Source organism: Pantherophis guttatus, chromosome 6 (assembly GCF_059756535.1).
Source record: "Pantherophis guttatus breed Tessera chromosome 6, ASM5975653v1, whole genome shotgun sequence".
In the NCBI taxonomy this organism is placed as follows: domain Eukaryota; kingdom Metazoa; phylum Chordata; class Lepidosauria; order Squamata; family Colubridae; genus Pantherophis; species Pantherophis guttatus.
In genome coordinates this window covers 99,008,042-99,029,064 of record NC_142068.1, presented here as the reverse complement: position 1 = coordinate 99,029,064, position 21,023 = coordinate 99,008,042, and the positions used below count along the sequence as shown (strand labels likewise).

General features: G+C 41.1%; 1 protein-coding gene across 3 annotated transcripts in view; it reads left to right on the top strand.

Moving 5' to 3' along the window:
- Nucleotides 1-21,023, top strand: part of PIK3AP1 (phosphoinositide-3-kinase adaptor protein 1) — a 168,834-nt gene that overhangs the window by 133,864 nt on the left and 13,947 nt on the right. For all 3 annotated transcript variants that reach the window (XM_034435248.3, XM_034435249.3, XM_034435250.3), the window contains one exon: nucleotides 19,692-19,844. In XM_034435248.3, coding sequence (XP_034291139.2) covers nucleotides 19,692-19,844 — 153 coding nt within the window. The remainder of the gene's footprint in view (nucleotides 1-19,691; nucleotides 19,845-21,023) is intronic.

Here is a 21,023-nt window from a genome sequence, read left to right as displayed (position 1 = left end):
TCTCTTCACCATGGTGACAAGATAGGGCAAAAACGTAAAATGTGAGGACAGTCGTAAGTTCGAGGAGTGGTCAAAAGTGCGAGGACCAGTCAAAACTAACCTTTTCAGCCCTCTGAGTAGTCCATATGCACAAAAGGACTACCCAGAGGGCTGAAAAAAGTGATTTCTGACAGGTTCTCACACTTTTGACCGGTCTTCGCACTTATGACTGGTCATCATTTATGCCCATTGTAGCATTCTTAACAACCATGTCACTCATTTCACAACTGCTTTTCTTCACCATGGTGACAAGATAGGGCAAAAATGTAAAATGTGAGGACAGTCATAAGTTCGAGGACTGGTCAAAAATGCGAGGACCAGTCAGAAATAACTTTTTCAGCCCTCTGAGTAGTCCATATGCATAAAAGGATACAGCAATAGAGAGGGATGAAGGAAGGGAAGGGAAATTAGAGTAGGAGGGAGGGTAAGAGAGGGAGGAAGAGAGGAGGAGAAGGAGAAAGGAAGAGGAAGTAGGGAGGAGAAGAAGAGGGGGAGGAAGAGAAAGTAAGAAGGAAAGAAAAGAGAGAGGTGGTAGGTTTGAGGAGAAAGATTGCTGTACAATAAAAAAGATGAAAGGGAAGAAAGCCAACCCCAAACAAATATTAAGATATTAAGATAAAAGAATGACTTGTTAAACTTTAAAGAATAAAAGAGAACAAATATGAATAAATAACAATAATTAGAAACACACATACAAACATACAATGTATTTTCTTTGAACAGAGTATTTGGTCGGTTCACAAATTTAAACAGTGTTTAGTCATTTCAATTAAATTTACAATTTCTATATTTCCTTTTTGCCATATTTATTCCTCATCTATTTTTGTAAAAAACCAATATTACCCTTCATCCTCATCTCTAATCTTAATCAAATTCAATTTTTCCCTTCTATTCTATATTATACCCCTTCCCATTGTCATCTATTTTTATATCCATCCTCACATTGGTTAATTATGTAATATTAATTGTTTAATATAAATTCAACATTTTAATATAAATCAATTAGTTATATAACTACCTTTTTTGTATATTAATAAATATGAACATGAATATTCCAATTATTTCCATGCAATCCAGTTTCTTACAAATCAATTAATTATATTTACCAATAATAATAAACCAAATAATTTCCCCCATATATTCCTCCAAACCACAACTTAACCGTTTCTGCTTTCAGAAATATACAATTAATAGTATCTCAATTATTACAATTCCCTAGTTAAATAGAGCTTTTTTTCTTTTGTGTTTTAAAATCTTGAACTCTCCTCTTTTTCCCTAAATTTCCCATTGTTTGCACCTACCTTTTTTTGGTGAGGAAAAAGAAAAGAAATCTGCCTGCCTAATTATCCAACCTTGCAGCAACAGCAAAGCAGTTTCAGTTTTGTTTTTCAGCATAGCTAGGGGAAAAAAAATCTGCTCGAGCAAGCAGCAGAGCCCTGAGCAAAACAGCTGAGACAAATCAGCTGAGACTCGGGAGCCCATCTAAGCAAGGGCTAATTAGCCTATGCTGAAGCTCCGCGGGCCAATAAAATTATAAAAAAACACCGAACCATTTGTTAAATTGCTGGCTCGCCCGCCCCTCGCCCACCACTATTTATTGGTAATAAATAGTGGTGCAGAGGGGCAGGGCAAGCCAGCAATTTAACAAGCGGTTCGGCTGCACCACTGGCTATAGGGCGGCCCTTTGAAGCCCCGCGGCAAGAATTTGAACAGCTTTTTTTCCTCTAGCCATTAGCTGGGACTCCGGAGGCAGCAATAGATTGGGAGTGGGCGGGGTAAGCGAACGGCCGGCGATCCAACAGAGCAGAGAGTGAGGGTGAGTGAAGGCGTGGAAGCTGCTTTCTCCATTCTGCTCTCTTGCGTCCGGAGCCGGTGGGGAACCACGTGGCAGCCCACGTGGATCCCAGGCAGCGGAACTCAGGCTAGGGAAGGGGTGGGCAATTGTGGCTCTTTTACAACCTGTGGCCTTCAACTCCCAGAATTCCTGAGACAGCCAAGCTGAGAAAGATTGCTGTACAATAAAAAAGAGAAAATTGAATTTTTTTCCTCAAAACATTCTGCATGACCCACCAAATTTTTATCCAAAAAGCCTTAACTTTCCTACAGGTCCACCAAACATGATAATACGTAGCATCCAAACATTCGCATCTCCAACATTTTGGCTGAACATTAGGGTACATACATGACAACTTTTTAGGATCTAAATGCCATCTATAAAACATTTTATAAAAATTTTCTCTCAGGTTTTGCGACTGTGTAAATTTAACATTCTGAACCCAAATTTTTTCCCAAGTTTCCAGCATCACTGGTTCTTCAAAATTCTGTGCCCACTTAATCATGCAATCTTTAACTAATTCCGTTTCTGAATCCCTTTCTAGCAAAACATTATAAAGCCTTTTAATATGCATTGGACCTTTCTCTCTTATATGTCTAACCAATTCTTCCTCATGCAACATAATACCAGTTTTTTGGTCCTCTTTCCATCTCAGTTGTAGTTGATTATATTGTAACCAAGTTAAATTAAACCCTTCATCCAACAGTGTCTGTAATGTCTTCAGCTGCCATCTGCCCGCATCTGTGAAAAGAACCTCTTTATATAAAAAACCCCCGAGTGACATTATATTTGTATTCCACAAAGTATGACCAAGATCCAGCCATAGCGGTATTTTGTAATCCCATTTGAGTCGGTGCTTCTTCCAAACTCTCATCAAAGAGTCTCTAAGTATATGACTTTTAAATACTTTATCTACTTTATCGTCGTAAAATAAATAAGCATGCCATCCAAATTCAAGATCAAAACTTTCTGCATTCAATATTCCAGTCTTTTTACTTCCAAACCAATCACTTGTTAAAGTTAAAGCTGCTGCATCATAATATAACTGTAGGTTTGGGAGTTTAAGGCCTCCTCTTTCTGGAACATCTTGCATAATTTTCAATTTCACTCTCGGCTTCTTCTCGTTCCAGACAAACTTATTCACACCAGACTGCCAAACTTTCAGTTGTTTATCACTTTTAAGCACCGGAATCATTTGAAACAAAAACAGAAATCTTGGCAAAATGTTCATCTTAACTGCTGCTATTCTTCCAAGTAAAGACAGTTGCAGCTTTTTCCAAGTCTCCATGTCTTTCTGAACCTCTCGCCACAACACCTCATAATTATTTTGAAACAATTTCATGTTTGATTCTGCAACCTGAACTCCAAGATATTTTACCTTAGGTACAATTTCAAAACCTGCCCTCCTTTCAAGCTCATGTTTACGATCTTGTGTCATATTTTTAACTATCATTTTAGTCTTTTTTGAATTCAGTCTAAAACCTGAAACTCTACCATAGTCTTGTATAATGTCCTTCATCAGGATTGTTGATTCCATTGGTTGTGATAGGGTAACAACCAGATCATCTGCAAATGCCTTTATTCTATAATCCTCTTGCCTTATCATTATGCCTTTCAAAATTTTAGAGTCCCGTATTGTATTTAGCAAGACTTCCAATGTTAAAATAAATAAAAGTGGGGACAACGGACATCCCTGTCTTGTTCCTTTTTCAATTTTAAACTCTGTCGTCAGACTTCCATTAATAATAATCTGTACCTTTTGCTCTTGATAAATTGCTGAAATCGCCTGTATAAATTGGTCCCCAAAGTCCATCTTTTTTAAAGTCTTTAGTAGAAAATTCCAATCCACTCTATCAAAGGCCTTCTCTGCATCCAAAAAAACCAGCACTGCAGGAATCTGTTTATTCTTATCAAGATATTCCAATAAATCTATTACTTGCCTTACATTGTCCTTCATATATCTGCCCTCAATAAATCCCGCTTGATCCTCATGAATCACCTTTTGGATTACTGGCATCAACCTGTTGGCTAATACTTTCGCATAGATTTTATAGTCTGTATTCAAAAGAGATATTGGTCTATAATTCTCTGGTTTTTTAGGACCAACTTGTTCTTTTGGTATCAAAGATATATAAGCAGTTGTCCATGATGGGGGTATTTTACCCCCTTGTTGAATATTGCAAAATAAATCTCTAAGTTGTCCCACCATTTCAGCTTGTAAAGTTTTGTAATACACTGCGGTCAAACCATCCGTACCAGGAGCTTTAGCTGTTTTTAACTGTTTAATTGCTGCTATTATCTCCTCCTCTGTTATAGGGTAATTCATTCTTTTCTTTTGTTGATCAGTAATTTTTGTAACTCTCTTGTCATTTAAATATTTTTCTATAAGTCCATTCTGCACCTCCTCTTTGGCATATAGTTTGGTATAATAGTCCACAAAAGCTTCTTTAATTAATTTTTGTTGAAAAATTTCTTTCCCTCCAATATCAATACTATCAATAGTCCGTATACTTTGTTTTTTCCTCAATGTGTAAGCCAACCATCTGCCCGGTTTGTTAGCGTTGCAAAATGTATTATGCTTCGCATATTGTAAGTTTGTTGCAACTTGTTCCGCCATAAGCATTTGAAATTAGTCTTTCAAAAGTTTTATAGCACTTCGTATTCTTTCATCTGTTGGGTTTTTAATAAGTAACTGTTCTTTGTTCTTTATTTCCGTTTCCAATTCAGATCTTTTCTTTTGTCGGAACAGTCTATGTTTAGAGTTCATGTAGATAAGTACCCCTCTCATATAAGCTTTACTTGCGTCCCAAACAATTTCAATTGGGGTACCTTTATTCAAATTTGTTTCAAAAAATTCTTTCAAATGCTTTTTAAGTTCTATTGTGTTTTTTTCATATCTAAACAAGTTCTCATTTAATCTCCAAGAACGTCTCTCAACCTTATCCATCTCAATTTCTATCCATACAGGGCTATGGTCAGTCAAAGTTCTTGGAAAAATCTTTGTTCTTTTTGTCTTAACAAGTAGATCATTTGACAACAGGATAAAATCAATCCTAGAAAAGGATCTATGTCTATCAGAAAAGAAAGTGTAATCCAATTCTTTTGGGTTATGTATTCTCCAAACATCTTTTAGTTCCATATCTTCTTTCATATCAAAAAAAGTCTGTGGTAGTCTAATTCTAGACTTTGCCAAACTCTTTTTATCTAGTTTAGAATCAATTACTCCGTTCCAGTCTCCCATAATTAAAATAGATCTATAGTCCCATTGCAATATTTTAGTATGTAACATCTTATAAAAATAGTCCTGTTGTTGATTGGGAGCATAAATTCCAATCAAAAAATTTGGCCATTTGCTGTAAACAATTCAATTGCTACAAACCTACCATCTTGATCTGCTTCTATAACTTTAGCTGTTAACTTTTTATTTACATAAATAACCACACCATTCTTTTTCTGCGAAGTTGAAGATATAAAATGTGCTCCTAGTTTTGAGTTTATCAAATATTTTTGATCTTGAGTTGTAATATGCGTTTCTTGTAAACATATTATATCATTATTAAATTGTTTCAAATATGTAAATAGTTTCTTCCTTTTCTGTGCTGAATTCAACCCATTGACATTCCAAGATAAACACTTAAAGGTCATCAGCCTCTTTCTGGAGCACAGAGCAAAATGCTTGAAGATCATCCGAAAGCTTCGATCTCGCTCCTCCCATAGCTCCACTCTCTTGTACAGTACTCTTAACTGCCTTCTTGTCTTGTCTTTCCTGTTGTTGTTGTTGCTTTTGTTTAAGTAGCTTAGATTGAGCTCTAGTTATACGTTGATCTTTAACTTCAGTCAACTGAATCAAGTCCAAAATTGGAGAAGAATCAAACAAGGGCTCACTCAGAAAACCTCCTTCTGCACCTTGCACTACTTCTAATTCCTGCTTGGACTGTTCTTGCAATTGCCTCTCTTCACTCTCTTTAATCTCCAAAACTGTGGATGTACGTGGAGATGGTGTTCTTTCCTTAAGAATAGTAGTGTAAAAGTGTTGTGCCTTCTCCACGGTATTCAACCGATATCCTTCTCCCTTATATCTAAAAATTATCCCAGCTGGTGCGTCCCACCGGAAGGGTATCTGTAAATTTCTCAGTTCCTTAACAAGAAAACCAAATTCTTTTCTGGCTTTCAGCATTTTAGGAGGTAATTCTTTAAAGATTTCAAGTCGTGAACCCCCCACTTGTACAGAAGTATGAAAAGATTTTTGCAGGATATCATTTCTAATTCCTCTATCTGTAAAGTATATGACCACATCTCTAGGCAGTTGTCTTTGTCTGGCCACCCAAGAGTTCACTCTATAGATTTTATCTATTTTGTGAAATACCACATCAGGATTAACTTGTAGAATCTTGGCCAAGGCTTCAGAACAAACTTGTCTCAAATCCTGTCTCTCCCCCTCTCGAATTCCCCGAAGCCGTATGGCAAATTCCATCGCCCGGAATTGTATCATAACAATCTCATCTTCAATTCTCTGCATTTTATTGTCAACTTCATCAATTTTATAATCATTGTCTTTCATCTTGACATTAACTTCTGATTTAAATTCTTCAACTTTAAAATCAACTTTCCCAATAAATTCTGCCAGGCCAGACGCCACTTCTGATATTTTTTTGGTCACCTTATTTTGATTCTGTTTCACCATATCTTTAACTTCATTAATTTCCTGCATAAATTCCTGATGTGATTTTTGAAGTTTATCATCTATCTCCTGTTGAGATTTTAGAAATTTATCATCCAAAGTTTTAGAAATAAATTGTTTTAAATCTCCCACATCAAATTCTTTTTTCTGGGTCTGTAACTGCTGTGCAGAGGGAAGCTGCGTTTCTTGTTTATGTGTGGGGGATCCCCCCCCTGCTGCCTTCCCTTCCTGCTTCTTTGAAGCCATCCTGCCACGTAGTCTGGATTTTCTAAAAAGGGAAGTTCCTTTTCCTTTCCCTCCTGCACAAAGACTTCTAAAAAAGTCCCCCAGATTTGATCAATTAAAAGCTAAAGTAAAACAAAGTCCAATATTAAAAAGGGAGAAATTTTCCACTTGCTTCTCTTATGGCAAACAAGGCAACTTTGCAACAACTTGGAAACTTGTAACACAAAATAACTTCACCAATCCACACTCATTGGCTCGTTAACTTTAAGGCTAAGCGCCATGTTTTTTTCAAAGCACTTTCACTCACTCAAATTTGTCTCAGTTTGAAAAGTCAACAAAGCGCTGATACTTGCGTTTCCAAATTTCAGGGTTCAGATAGGTTCGTTGTTTGTTAAAGCTGATTCTTTTCAAATTACGTTTCCTGCAGCCGGCTTGTTTTGCGGAGGCAAAATCGTCCCACGTCGCCCGGAGTTTCCGCAGGTTGGGAGGGAGCCACACCCGTTCTCTCCCCAGAAACAATTCCCTGGGGGACAACGGGGGCTCAACCTGTGCCCTGCGATCTCTACTTCTTCAATCCTTAGGATTTTGAAGCTTTCAAGCCGCTTCTGAGTAACGAAGCGGCTCTACGGGCGGCGGGGCTGGCGGAGCTCCGAAAGGCACCGCCGTCGCCGAAGGCAGAGAAACCGCCCCGTGCAGCTTTCTTAACAACCATGTCACTCATTTCACAACTGCTTCTCTTCACCATGGTGACAAGATAGGGCAAAAACGTAAAATGTGAGGACAGTCGTAAGTTCGAGGAGTGGTCAAAAGTGCGAGGACCAGTCAAAACTAACTTTTTCAGCCCTCTGAGTAGTCCATATGCACAAAAGGACTACCCAGAGGGCTGAAAAAAGTGATTTCTGACAGGTTCTCACACTTTTGACCGGTCTTCGCACCTATGACTGGTCATCATTTATGCCCATTGTAGCATTCTTAACAACCATGTCACTCATTTCACAACTGCTTTTCTTCACCATGGTGACAAGATAGGGCAAAAATGTAAAATGTGAGGACAGTCGTAAGTTCGAGGACTGGTCAAAAATGCGAGGACCAGTCAGAAATAACTTTTTCAGCCCTCTGAGTAGTCCATATGCATAAAAGGATACAGCAATAGAGAGGGATGAAGGAAGGGAAGGGAAATTAGAGTAGGAGGGAGGGTAAGAGAGGGAGGAAGAGAGGAGGAGAAGGAGAAAGGAAGAGGAAGTAGGGAGGAGAAGAAGAGGGGGAGGAAGAGAAAGTAAGAAGGAAAGAAAAGAGAGAGGTGGTAGGTTTGAGGAGAAAGATTGCTGTACAATAAAAAAGATGAAAGGGAAGAAAGCCAACCCCAAACAAATATTAAGATATTAAGATAAAAGAATGACTTGTTAAACTTTAAAGAATAAAAGAGAACAAATATGAATAAATAACAATAATTAGAAACACACATACAAACATACAATGTATTTTCTTTGAACAGAGTATTTGGTCGGTTCACAAATTTAAACAGTGTTTAGTCATTTCAATTAAATTTACAATTTCTATATTTCCTTTTTGCCATATTTATTCCTCATCTATTTTTGTAAAAAACCAATATTACCCTTCATCCTCATCTCTAATCTTAATCAAATTCAATTTTTCCCTTCTATTCTATATTATACCCCTTCCCATTGTCATCTATTTTTATATCCATCCTCACATTGGTTAATTATGTAATATTAATTGTTTAATATAAATTCAACATTTTAATATAAATCAATTAGTTATATAACTACCTTTTTTGTATATTAATAAATATGAACATGAATATTCCAATTATTTCCATGCAATCCAGTTTCTTACAAATCAATTAATTATATTTACCAATAATAATAAACCAAATAATTTCCCCCATATATTCCTCCAAACCACAACTTAACCGTTTCTGCTTTCAGAAATATACAATTAATAGTATCTCAATTATTACAATTCCCTAGTTAAATAGAGCTTTTTTTCTTTTGTGTTTTAAAATCTTGAATTCTCCTCTTTTCCCCTAAATTTCCCATTGTTTGCACCTACCTTTTTTTGGTGAGGAAAAAGAAAAGAAATCTGCCTGCCTAATTATCCAACCTTGCAGCAACAACAAAGCAGTTTCAGTTTTGTTTTTCAGCATAGCTAGGGGAAAAAAAATCTGCTCGAGCAAGCAGCAGAGCCCTGAGCAAAACAGCTGAGACAAATCAGCTGAGACTCGGGAGCCCATCTAAGCAAGGGCTAATTAGCCTATGCTGAAGCTCCGCGGGCCAATAAAATTATAAAAAAACACCGAACCATTTGTTAAATTGCTGGCTCGCCCGCCCCTCGCCCACCACTATTTATTGGTAATAAATAGTGGTGCAGAGGGGCAGGGCAAGCCAGCAATTTAACAAGCGGTTCGGCTGCACCACTGGCTATAGGGCGGCCCTTTGAAGCCCCGCGGCAAGAATTTGAACAGCTTTTTTTCCTCTAGCCATTAGCTGGGACTCTGGAGGCAGCAATAGATTGGGAGTGGGCGGGGTAAGCGAACGGCCAGCGATCCAACAGAGCAGAGAGTGAGGGTGAGTGAAGGCGTGGAAGCTGCTTTCTCCATTCTGCTCTCTTGCGTCCGGAGCCGGTGGGGAACCACGTGGCAGCCCACGTGGATCCCAGGCAGCGGAACTCAGGCTAGGGAAGGGGTGGGCAATTGTGGCTCTTTTACAACCTGTGGCCTTCAACTCCCAGAATTCCTGAGACAGCCAAGCTGTCTCAGGAATTCTGGAAGTTGAAGGCCACAGGTTGTAAAAGAGCCACAATTGCCTACCCCTGGCTACGGTAGGCTGGCGCCACGTGGGTGGGAGGCGGGGCGGGCGAGCCAGCAATTTAACAAACGGTTCGGTGTGCTGCGGGGCCAATAAGTTACAAAAAAACACCGAACCGTTTGTTAAATTGCTGGCTCGCTCACCCCATTTATTGGCAATAAATAGTGCGGAGGGGCAGGGCAAGGGGCGGGGCGAGCCAGCAATTTAACAAAGGGTTCGGCCAAACCCCCTAGAACCGGCAGAATCCCACCACTGACATATGGTGATATGATCCTGGAGTCTGATGACATTTCAAACATTTCTCTGATTTGTTCTTGAACATTCTGGCTGTTCTGGTCGGGGGTAGATGCCACTTGTAAAATATCTTATACAAATTCTCCTTATATGCTGTAGACATTGTCATTTTATAGTTTTGCAACCACAATTTTTGCCATTTCTCTAAATCAATCCCATGGCCAAAATTTTTCCTCCATGCTATCATTGTTTCTTTAACTTGTTCTTCTTCCAATTTTACCTCTAATAAATAACCATACAATTTTTTGATTACATAGTCATCAGAACCCATTAAAATCTTATCTAAATTGGTCAAGACATTATAGAAACCTTCTTGTTTAAAATCTTCTTCATATCTAGAACCTATTTGTAAATAAGAAAACCAATCCATCTTAAAACCTTGTTCTTCCAATTCTTGCTTCGATTTAAGTTCACCCTTTTCATCCATTAATTCATTATATCTAACAATTTGTTCCCTTCTAAATATTACTGAATATGAAAATGCTTCAATCAAGCGCCGGCGGTGGTGCCTGGGCTGCCGAAAACTTGATTTGCTGCGTACTGGGCGCTGCGGGCGGCGAAGCGGGGGTGGTGGCCATGGCTACGGAGGCGGAGCTGACTAAAATGACACTCGCAACGGCGATGATGACAGCAACGGCAGCAGCAACACTGGGAGGCTAGGCTATGAGGATGCCCTCTCTAGACGATGGAGAGGGCTTTGCTGCAAGCAGTTACCCCCCCTCGATGTAATGGGGAGGGGGCCTGGACATTCCCCCCATTTTTGAAATACTAGGGGAGATATTTTCAACTTAATCACCTGAATGGCCCTATCTGAAAGAGCATGATAGTGGTGGGGGCTGAGAACTGAAGACATGATTTTTTGATCTTCCCCTGACTGTTTCTCCCCCCCCTTACTAGACCTAGGCCTAGTTTGGCCATTCAGCGAAAAACTTGCAGCTGTTCGATCAATTTATAGCCTTTATTTTAAATATCTTTTCCTCCTTGACTATCCTAGTTATCCTGATTATTTGATTTCATCTCTTCTGCCTGGATGCTCCACCTTGCTTTTTTCGACCTTATCTTCGGATTTTTGCTGGTATCAGAAAGGGAGGAAGCATAGACATCGAGCGTCTTGAACAATTTATTTGTAATATTTATACAAGTGGATGGGACGGACCATCTTCTCATTTGTCTCTGTAACTCTGGACGCCATGAGAGGGCGGTCATTGAGACTCTGTAACTGGTCGCCGTGAGAGGGCGGTCATTGAGACTCTCATCCCCCTTTTTGACTAACTTATTTTAATCACAAGACTTTCCCATCACTGTAAGAGGGAGATGGTATTCCGATGTTCTATTATATTAGCTTCCTTGTACAATTATCTACTTTACCCTTTTAGTCTTAACCATCTGTTTTAAACCATCTTTAACACCTTAAGAAGAAAATGGCCTTTCATCGCCTCCAATTCTATCTCACCTCCGATGTATTCAATAACAGAGCTCCTAGCACTGCGAGATTCCCCCCTCTCGCAAGTTTGGCCCTCCCAGTTATCTAGGGCCGCCCTCGAGGACGCGTTTTGGAACCCCAAGAGGTGGTATGCTAAGAACCGGAAGCTTTGGGGTTTTTTAGATAGTTTTTCAAACTCTATTTTAAGGGGATCTGGGAGGAGGGTGGTTTCCAATGTAAATAATGAAGCTGGGGGGCCTCCCGGGAGGGGGGTGGGTTGTATGGGTTCAGGGATTAACCCGCGAGGGACGGGATCTAGTCCATCTGAAGAGCGCGGCGGAGGAGATGCAGAATCCGGGGCCAAGGAGAGGGTTAGAGCTTGTGCTGTTGATAGACATTACATCAGTACTGTAGGTGGGAGGGGCAGATATGGCGGGAGTAGGGGGCCACATCAAGTTGCGGGAGTGCGCGCTCGCTGTCTTCAAGCGGTGGCACGCTCCAGCCCCCAATGCTCTTCTCGTTCCCCAGGTGGCACAGACCCTCAGGCCCTGGGCCTTCGGCTGATGCTATGCAATGCCAAGTCCATGGTAAATAAAGCCCCCCTCATTTGTGATCTTGTTCAGGAGGGGGGAGCGGACCTGGTGGGTATTACGGAGACCTGGTTGGGCCAGGAGGGGGGAGTCCCTCTCGTAGAGATGTGCCCACTCGGTTTCCGGGCATTTCATCAGCCAAGGTCACAGGGAAGGGGGGAGAGTGGCAGTTATCATTAAAGAGGGTCTTGGTCCGAGGGAGGTCACTATTCCTCAGATGGCCGGATATGAGTCCCTCCTTGTGAAGTGGGGTCATGGGGTGCAGATGGGCCTGCTGGTTACGTACCTGGCTCCCTGCCACATGGCAGCAGCCTTGCCTGAACTACTCAACGTTATAGCCGCGGTGGCGATTGATACCCCTAGGCTTATGGTCATGGAGGACTTCAACCTACCATCCATTGGTGAGGCGTTTGAGGTGGCTCAGGAGTTCATGGCTTCCATGACGGCCATGGACCTGACCCAATTAGTTCATGGCCCTACTCACACGGGGGGAAACACGCTGGACCTGGTTTTTGTCTCTGGTCAGTGGCTGAGTGGTCTCGAGATAGGGGATATAGCGATCGAGCCCTTGTCATGGTCAGATCATTCCCTCCTTCGCTTTGACCTTTGAACCGCCACACCCTGCCACAGGGAGGCGGAACCAATGAGGTGGTTCCGCCCCAGGCGCCTGATGGACCCGGATAGGTTCTAGACGGAGCTTGGGCCATTTCCTGAGGCTCTGGCACACGGCTCGACTGAAGACCTAGTGGCTGCCTGGGATAGGGCGGCCACTGGAGCTTTGGACCGGGTCGTGCCTTTGCGGCCTCTAATCCGGCGTCGATCTCACCTGGCTCCCTGGTTGATCGAGGAGCTGAGGGAGATGAAACGCCGGAAAAGACTCCTGGAGAGCAGTTGGAGGGCCAGCCGTTCTGAATCTGACAGAACACTGGTAAGGTCTCATATTAAGACCTTCCTGGTGGCAATAAAAGCGGCAAAGTGTAACTATTTTTCCGCTCTTATTGTGTCATCAGATAATTGCCCGGCTGCCCTGTTTAGGGTGACCCGCTCCCTGCTCCACCAGGAAGCGCGGGAGGACCCCTTGGAGGTTAGAGCCGAGGACTTTGTATAATATCTGTATGACAAAATCGCTCAGATTCGGGAAAATTTGGACTCTGACTGGGTAGATTCGGGAGGGAGGATGGAGGCAAGTCTTGAGAATATTACCTGGGAAGAGTTTGATTCTGTGACTCCGGAAAACATGGACAAGATACTGGGCAGACTGAGCGTGGCCACATGTTTATTGGACCCGTGTCCCTCCTGGCTGGTGCTGGCCTCTCGGGAGGTTACACGAGGCTGGCTCCAGGGGATTATAAATGCTTCCTTGAGAGAGGGTGCCTTCCCCGCCGCCTTGAAAGAGGCGGTGGTGAAGCCTCTTCTCAAGAAGCCTTCCCTGGACCCAGCAGTGTTGGCTAATTACTGTCCAGTCTCCAACCTTCGCTTCGTTGAGAAGGTTGTTGAGAGTGTGGTAGCGCGACAACTTCCTCAGTACTTGGATGAATCGGCTTATCTAGATCCGTTCCAGTCGGGCTTCAGGCCTGGATACAGCACAGAAACGGCATTGGTCGCATTGGTAGATGATCTGTGGAGGGCCCGGGAAAGGGGTTGCTCCTCTGTCCTGGTCCTATTAGACCTCTCAGCAGCTTTTGATACCATCGACCATGGTATCATGCTGCACCGGTTGGAAGAGTTAGGGGTGGGGGGCACCGTGTTGCGGTGGTTCTCCTCCTTTCTCTCTGATCGGTCACAGTCTGTGTTGACAGGGGGGCAGAGGTCGACCCCGAGGCCCCTTGTATGTGGGGTGCCACAGGGGTCGGTTCTCTCATCCCTTCTGTTCAAAATTTATGTGAAGCCGCTGGGTGAGATCATCCGTGGTTTTGGGGTGAAGTATCATCAGTATGCTGATGATACTTAGCTATACATCTCCACCCCGGACCACCCCAATGATGCCCTTAAAGTGATGTCCCGGTGCCTGGAGCCTGTACGGATCTGGATGGGGAGGAACAGACTCAGGCTCAACCCATCCAAGACCGAGTGGCTGTGGTTTCCGACATCCCGATATAGTCAGTTGGTGCCATCACTGACTATTGGGGACGAGTCATTGCCCCCCACAGAGAGGGTTCGCAATTTAGGCGTCCTCTTGGACTCACGGCTGTCTTTAGAAGAACACTTGACGGCTGTGGCCGGGAGGTCTTTTTATCAGGTTCGCCTGATTCGCCAGTTGCGTCCCTTTCTGGATCGGGACTCGTTAAATACGGTCACTCATGCCCTCGTCATTTCATGCCTGGACTACTCTAATGCTCTCTACATGGGGCTCCCCTTGAGGAGCACCCGGAGTTCCAGCTGGTCCAGAATGCGGCCGCGCGGGTAGTTATGGGAGCAGCATGCCGCTCCCATGTGGCTCCCCTCCTGCGCGAGCTGCACTGGCTCCCTGTGGTCTTCCGAGTGCGCTTCAAGGTCTTAGTTACCACCTTTAGAGTGCTCCATGGCTTAGGACCGGGGTACTTACGAGACCGCCTTCTGCCACCAATAGCCTCTCACCGCCCAGTACGCTCCCATAGAGAGGGGCTTCTCAGGGTGCCGTCAGCCAAACAGTGTCGACTGGTGGCCCCCAGGGGGAGAGCCTTTTCTGTGAAGGCATCCACCATCTGGAACGAGCTCCCCCCAGAGATACAGAGGATTCCGGATCTGCATACTTTCCGCCGTGCCCTCAAAACATTCCTGTTTCAGCAGGCCGGCCTGGCCTAACTTTCCCTTTATATTGCTTTTGATTTTGTTTTAAACTGGGATGTCTTGAATTATCTAGGACCAGAGTGTTTAGTATATTTTAATTGGTTTTTTAACGTTTGTATTACATGTATTTTTATCATTCGCTGTTCACCGCCCTGAGTCCCTCAGGAATAGGGCGGTATATAAATTTAATAAATAAATAAAATTTAATAAATAAATAAATAAAATCGTTGATACCCAGAATGGAATTTTCAAATAGTGTTGTTTTTTAATCTTCTCCCAATTTAATAACAAAGCCTCACATATATGATGCCTTCTAAAATACCCCTGTATTTTTGTTCCTTTATACCATAAAAAAGCATGCCACCCTATCAACAAATCATGATCTTCTATCTATTCTTTAATCCACATCAAACTTGTCACTTGATAATAAAGTTCCCAATTAGGTAACCCAAAACCCCCTCTCATTCTAACATCTTGTAACAACTTTAATTTTATCCCAGCCTTCTTTCCCTGCCAAATGTATTTTAACACTATTTTATTCAATTCTTCAAAAAAGTCTTTCCCCAATCTAATTGGAATTGTCTGGAACAAGTATAAAATTCTAGGCAAAATATTCATCCTAATAGTTGATATCCTTCCAATCAAAGAAAGCTGTAAATTTTCCCATTTCTCCAAGTCTGTCCCTATCTGTTGTTTTAAGTTTATTATAGTTATTTTCTTTAAGCATGCTACATCTTGCTGTCAAGTATATCCCCAAATATTTGAGTTTATTTGTGACCTGCATCTTTGATATATCCGCCAATTCTTTTTGCTTTACCAACATATTTTTAATCAGAATCTTCGTTTTGTCTTTATTGATTTTCAAACCAGCTACTTTCCCAAACTCTCCTATTTTATCTATCAGTGTAGATATTGATGTTAGTGGATCTTCAAGAACGAAGACCAGGTCATCTGCGAATTTTGCAATTTGTATTCTTCTTTTCGAATTTTCATTCCTTTTATATCTTTTTCTTCTCTGATACTTCTATTTAGCACTTCTAATGTCAATATGAACAACAGAGGGGACAGTGGACAGCCTTGTCTGGTACCTTTTTTTATCTCAATAGAATCTGTCAATTCTCCATTTATCATTACTTTTGCCGTTTGTATATATAGCTTCTATTGCTTGAATGAATTTTCTGCCAAAGCCCATCTGTTCCATTTGAAGCAACATAAATCGCCAATTTACATTGTCAAAAGCTTTCTGTGCATCTAAAAATATTAAGGCCATTTGTTTTTCAGGATGGGCTTCATAATATTCCAGAGTGTCCAGAATTATTCTCATATTATCTCTAATTTGACTTTTTGGCAGAAACCCATTTTGATCTGAATCTATAAAATTGTTTAAGTATCTTTTGAGTCTTTCTGCCAATATTGTAGCTAAGATTTTATAATCTGAATTTAGCAGGGATATAGGTCGATAACTTTTGATTTGTTGTGGGTCTGTATCCTCCTTAAGGATCAATGTAATATATGCTTCAGACCATGACTTGGGTATTTTCTTCTTTGTCATCACTTTTTTTTTATTTGATTTATATGCCACTCTTCTCCAGAGACTCAGGGCGGCTTACAATGCGCTAAGCAATAGCCTTCATCCTTTTGTATATTTATACAAAGTCAGCTTATTGCCCCCACAACTGGGTCCTCAATTTACCTACCTTAGAAAGGATGGAAGGCTGAGTCAACCTTGAGCCTGGCGAGATTCGAACCTGCAATAATTGCAGGCAGCTGGTCTTAATAACAGGGTGCTTTAGACCACTGTACTACCAAGGCTCTTCATTCATAACTTCTAAAAGTGGGAGACTCAAAGATTCTTGCAATGTCCTATAGTATTCCGCTGGCAAACAATCTGGCCCTGGTGCCTTCCCATTCTTTTGTTTCTTAATTGCTTCAGTTAATTCCATCATCGTTATATTCCATCATCGTTATATTTCCCTCTAGCATCTCCTCAATATCTTTAGGAATCCGAGGTAAGTTTGCATTTTGAAGATATCATATCACATTTTCCTCCTCTATCTTTGCTTTCTCATACAATTTTCTATAGCAGAGATGGCTAACCTTTTTGCCATTGCGTGCCAGGAGAGGGGGGGCGGGGAGGGTCATGCGTGCATGTGTCCACGCGCATGCATGCACAACCCTCCCTCCTCCCCCCCCGCTCCTGGCACATGATGGCCTGGTAGACCCATTTTTCTTTCCTACCTGGTTCCAGATCCTCCCTATTTATCTGGGAAGGGCAAAAATAGCCTTTCCCACTTCCTTGTGGAGGCCCTACGGAGGCTGAAAGGGCCCATTTCCCAACTCCCGGTGGGACAGGAAGTGACATTTTTTGCCTCCAGAGCCTCTCTAGGAGTCTCTAGGAGCCTCTCTAGGAGTCTCTGGAGGCAGGGGACAGCAAAAAAGTCACTTCCTGTCCCACCGGGAGTCGGGAAATGGGCCCTTTCAGCCTCCGTAGGGCCTCCAAGGGAGTGGGGAAGGCTGTTTTCGTCCTTCCCAGATAAATAGAGAGGATCTGGATCCAGATAAGAAAGAAAAACAGGCCTCCCCCTCCCCCCAGGCCCTCCAGAGGCAGGAAACAGCCTGTTTACCTACTTCTGGTGGGCCCAGAAGGCCCGAAAATCAGCTGGCCAACACGTGCATGCGCCCGAGAGCTGAGCTAGCATGCCCACTAATATGGCTCCGCGTGCCACCTGTGGCACGCGTGCCATAGGTTCGCCATCACGGCTCTATAGTAACCCTGTATAATTTTTTTCTTCTCCTTATTTCCAAATTTACTTTGTCGTTGATCATCAATTAATTGTATTATTTTTTCTCTTTTTCTTAAGAAAATGTTATTTTCTTAATAACATCATCATCAGTAGGTATCTTCTCTCCTTTCCAGTTTTTAGCAAATACAATTCTAGCCGCTGTTAAGACATTCACAATTAAGTATCTCAGTTCTCTATTATATGTTTCTGGTAAAATCCCTAATAAAAATATCTCTGGTTTAAAATCAATATGTTTCTTTATCATTTTTTCCAACCATGTGTGGATTTTAGTCCAATATCTTTTAGCTTCTGCACATGTCCACCACATATAGTAGTATGAACCTGGAGTCTGATGACACTTCCAACACTTCTCCGATTTGCTCTTGAACATTCTGGCTATTCTCGCTTGAAAAAAGGTTAAAGTTTTGACTTTTTATATCTCTGGAAGGAAAGATATGAGAAACATGAATAATAACTTAGCAACACAAGGTTTTCAAATATAAAATTTCAGTCTCCTATTGTTTTCCAATAGTTCACAAATTGAGTGTAAAGTTGACGGTTTTTGTAAAAACACCAAAAATACCGCTTTTACAAAAAAATACCTTCTGGAAACTCTGCTAAATCATTCTCATTAGAAAGAGCATGTTTCAACCCCCCTAAAAAAGTAGAGTTGGTTTTTCATCGCTGACATATGTAGTTCTACAGAGACATAGGATTCTACTCCAAGTTGCTGATAATCCTTTGAACAGGGACAGTTGGCATAATAGACGAGTAATATTGAACTGTCTTTGCCAACTTTTACACTGCAGAGTATATTCTAATGAACTAACAGAGATTTCTTGGCTCCCCAGCAGACATGGTTGTAAAAAAATATTGTTAACTTTTGTGCAGATTGTTCTTCCATTGATGTTATTCAGGCTTGAAACCTTTCTAAGGAAATATTGTATTCAGCCAATATGAGGAGTTTGAATTAATACTGGTAAATGCATATATTCCTCCAAATACATCCTTGTACTATAACTCTGACTACAGGTATGTAAGTCGAGGACTACCTGTATTGGACATGTTTAGATGACATATCCATACTACCTCCTGAATCTATAATTATATTGATTGGAGATTTTAATGCTAAATTAGGTCCATCTTTGCATGAGTTTGCTCAAAAGAAAAGATTCCCAAAGGAATTTCTTGATAATCATTCACTGTGGCTTCCTAGAGACAACAAAAGTAATACTGCTGGTCTGCTCCTGGTCTCTTTAATTTTCAGATATTGAGAGGTAAGGATAATAACTATGTATACCCCCACACATACCACTCAGCCCTCTGAAGTAGTGTGCTAGATCTTTTCTGTGTATCAAGAGATAAAGTTGACCTTTTTAAAGAGGTTACCGTACATTTAGGTGATGAAAGTGACCATCAGCCTATGAGCATGACATTATAAGGTTGCTCAGATTTAAGATCATATAATACTCCCAACAAATGGCTCAGCAGTGATCCAAAATAAAAGGTTAATTTGGCCTAAAATTGATACAAAGCAATATCAGACAATCTTAAAGCAGAGAATGCAGTTAACTGGGCTAAAACAATAACAATCATCTACTACTGACTGGCTGTCAGCCTTGAAAGCATTCTTTAATCTCTGCAATATGCTGAAGAAACATTTAATAACTTCCTGCCAAAAGTTTTCAAGCGGTAGATCTCGTTGGTTTGGTTTTGATGTCGGTTGTTGAAAAAGAAATTGAAGGCAGTCCTGAGTCTCGCTAAGAGGAGTCCTACTCCCATATTACAAGTTGAGATGCTGCATATAAGAAGAGAATACAAAAAACTCATAAAATTAAAGGGAAAAAATGCCATTTCAATTTGGTCAGAATGGCAGGGGAAGGATACTACAAAATCTCCATTCCCACCCCACTCTGGGGCCAGCCAGAGGTGATAGTTGCCAGTTCTCTAAACTACTCAAAATTTTCTCTACCAGTTCTCCAGAACCTGTCAGAACCTGCTGAATAGCACCCCTGCCCCTATACATGGTTCTCCAGAATGGTGAAGAGGCACTCTGTTTGAAAAGCAAAGTTAGATGATTCCACCTGTTAGAATTTTAATTGTACATGCCAAGATATGTGCTAGAAGCGAAACTGTTTCTATTTTTCCAACTTTAACTTAGGAGAGAACTTGAAAGTTTTGGCTTGCAGATGCTAACTAATTGGTTAATCATTCTTTCTTCTTAGATTTGGAAATTACTGTACCAGTTGGACATTCTCAGATTATGCCAAAGAAACCAGAGTGTAGCATTTATGAATATAATCCGAGGAAAAATCTTTTCCCAAGTAAAGAGATAAAGCGAGGGGACTGGAAAACAGAAAGCACATCAAGTACTGCAAGTAAGTAAGCAGGTAGCCAGAAAGCTATCTAGCAAGGAATGAAGAAATATACTTTGGATCTCAATAGTTTGCATTGCTGAAATTAAGGAGTTCCTAACCTATAATTTGATTCTTCACATTAAATGTATTGTCAAATCTCTTTTCTTCCTGTCTGGCTCCCTTGATCACCCATTTCAACGCTAGCTGTCTATTTAGTCAATTATTTATATCTTTGCACTACGTTTGTAGGTACATTTATTTAATATTGATTCTTATTTTCATTATTTTTTTCTATCAAGTATATATAATCAATTATTACAATTAAATTCTGTTAGAGAAAAGTTATTTCTCAGTTGCTGTGCCTATTAATGGCATTTGGAATGGACAAATAAATAAGCCAATCAGAAAGCAGCTAATGGGTTTGAAACTCCCTGGATTTTATATTCCCTCCCCTAACTGTCACTGTGACAGTATAAAAGGAGATTCCTGACAGAAAACTATTATCAGTTAGTTGTCAGTTAGTTGTCAGTTAGAGGGCAGCTCTGCAGTTCTAAATGTCAGTTAGTAGTCAGTTAGAAATCAGTTAGAGGGCAGTTTTAAAGGGCAGTTCTGCAGTCAGTAAGCAGTTTAAAGGCAGTTCTGATGGCAGTTAGTCATCAGTAAGTTGGCAATTAGGAGAGTTCTGATTAGGGATCAGAGGTAGATCTGATGTTTTAAAAGAATCCTTCTTCTGAGGAAGAATAGCCAGAACTATATCATATAGAGTGATTACATATATATATCTGACAGGGTATTTAAGAAAAGGAATGACATACTATTTAGTATTTGAATAGATATTGTTTTTATTATTATCTAAATAAAAACAGTTTATTGTGAACTGCTAGTAAGTCTCATTTGTTATAGTAGATTTTATAGAGAGAAGGTTTTACGATACATTGGTATGTATCGTATATTGGTAGCAGAGGATGGTTGTTTAAACTTTATCACAATCTACTAAACAAAAATGCCAAATCTCAAATCGATGACAAAGGCAAGGATAGCAACCCAAGCCTTCACCAGGCACATGGCACCCCAACGCCAACTAACTGAACCCGGGGCCAGAGCAACATTGGCTGAAGCACCACATGCTTCAATAGCACATGAAGCCAGAGATATGACAGGTACCAAGGCGAATATACCAGTTCTAGAGGTTCTTGGAGC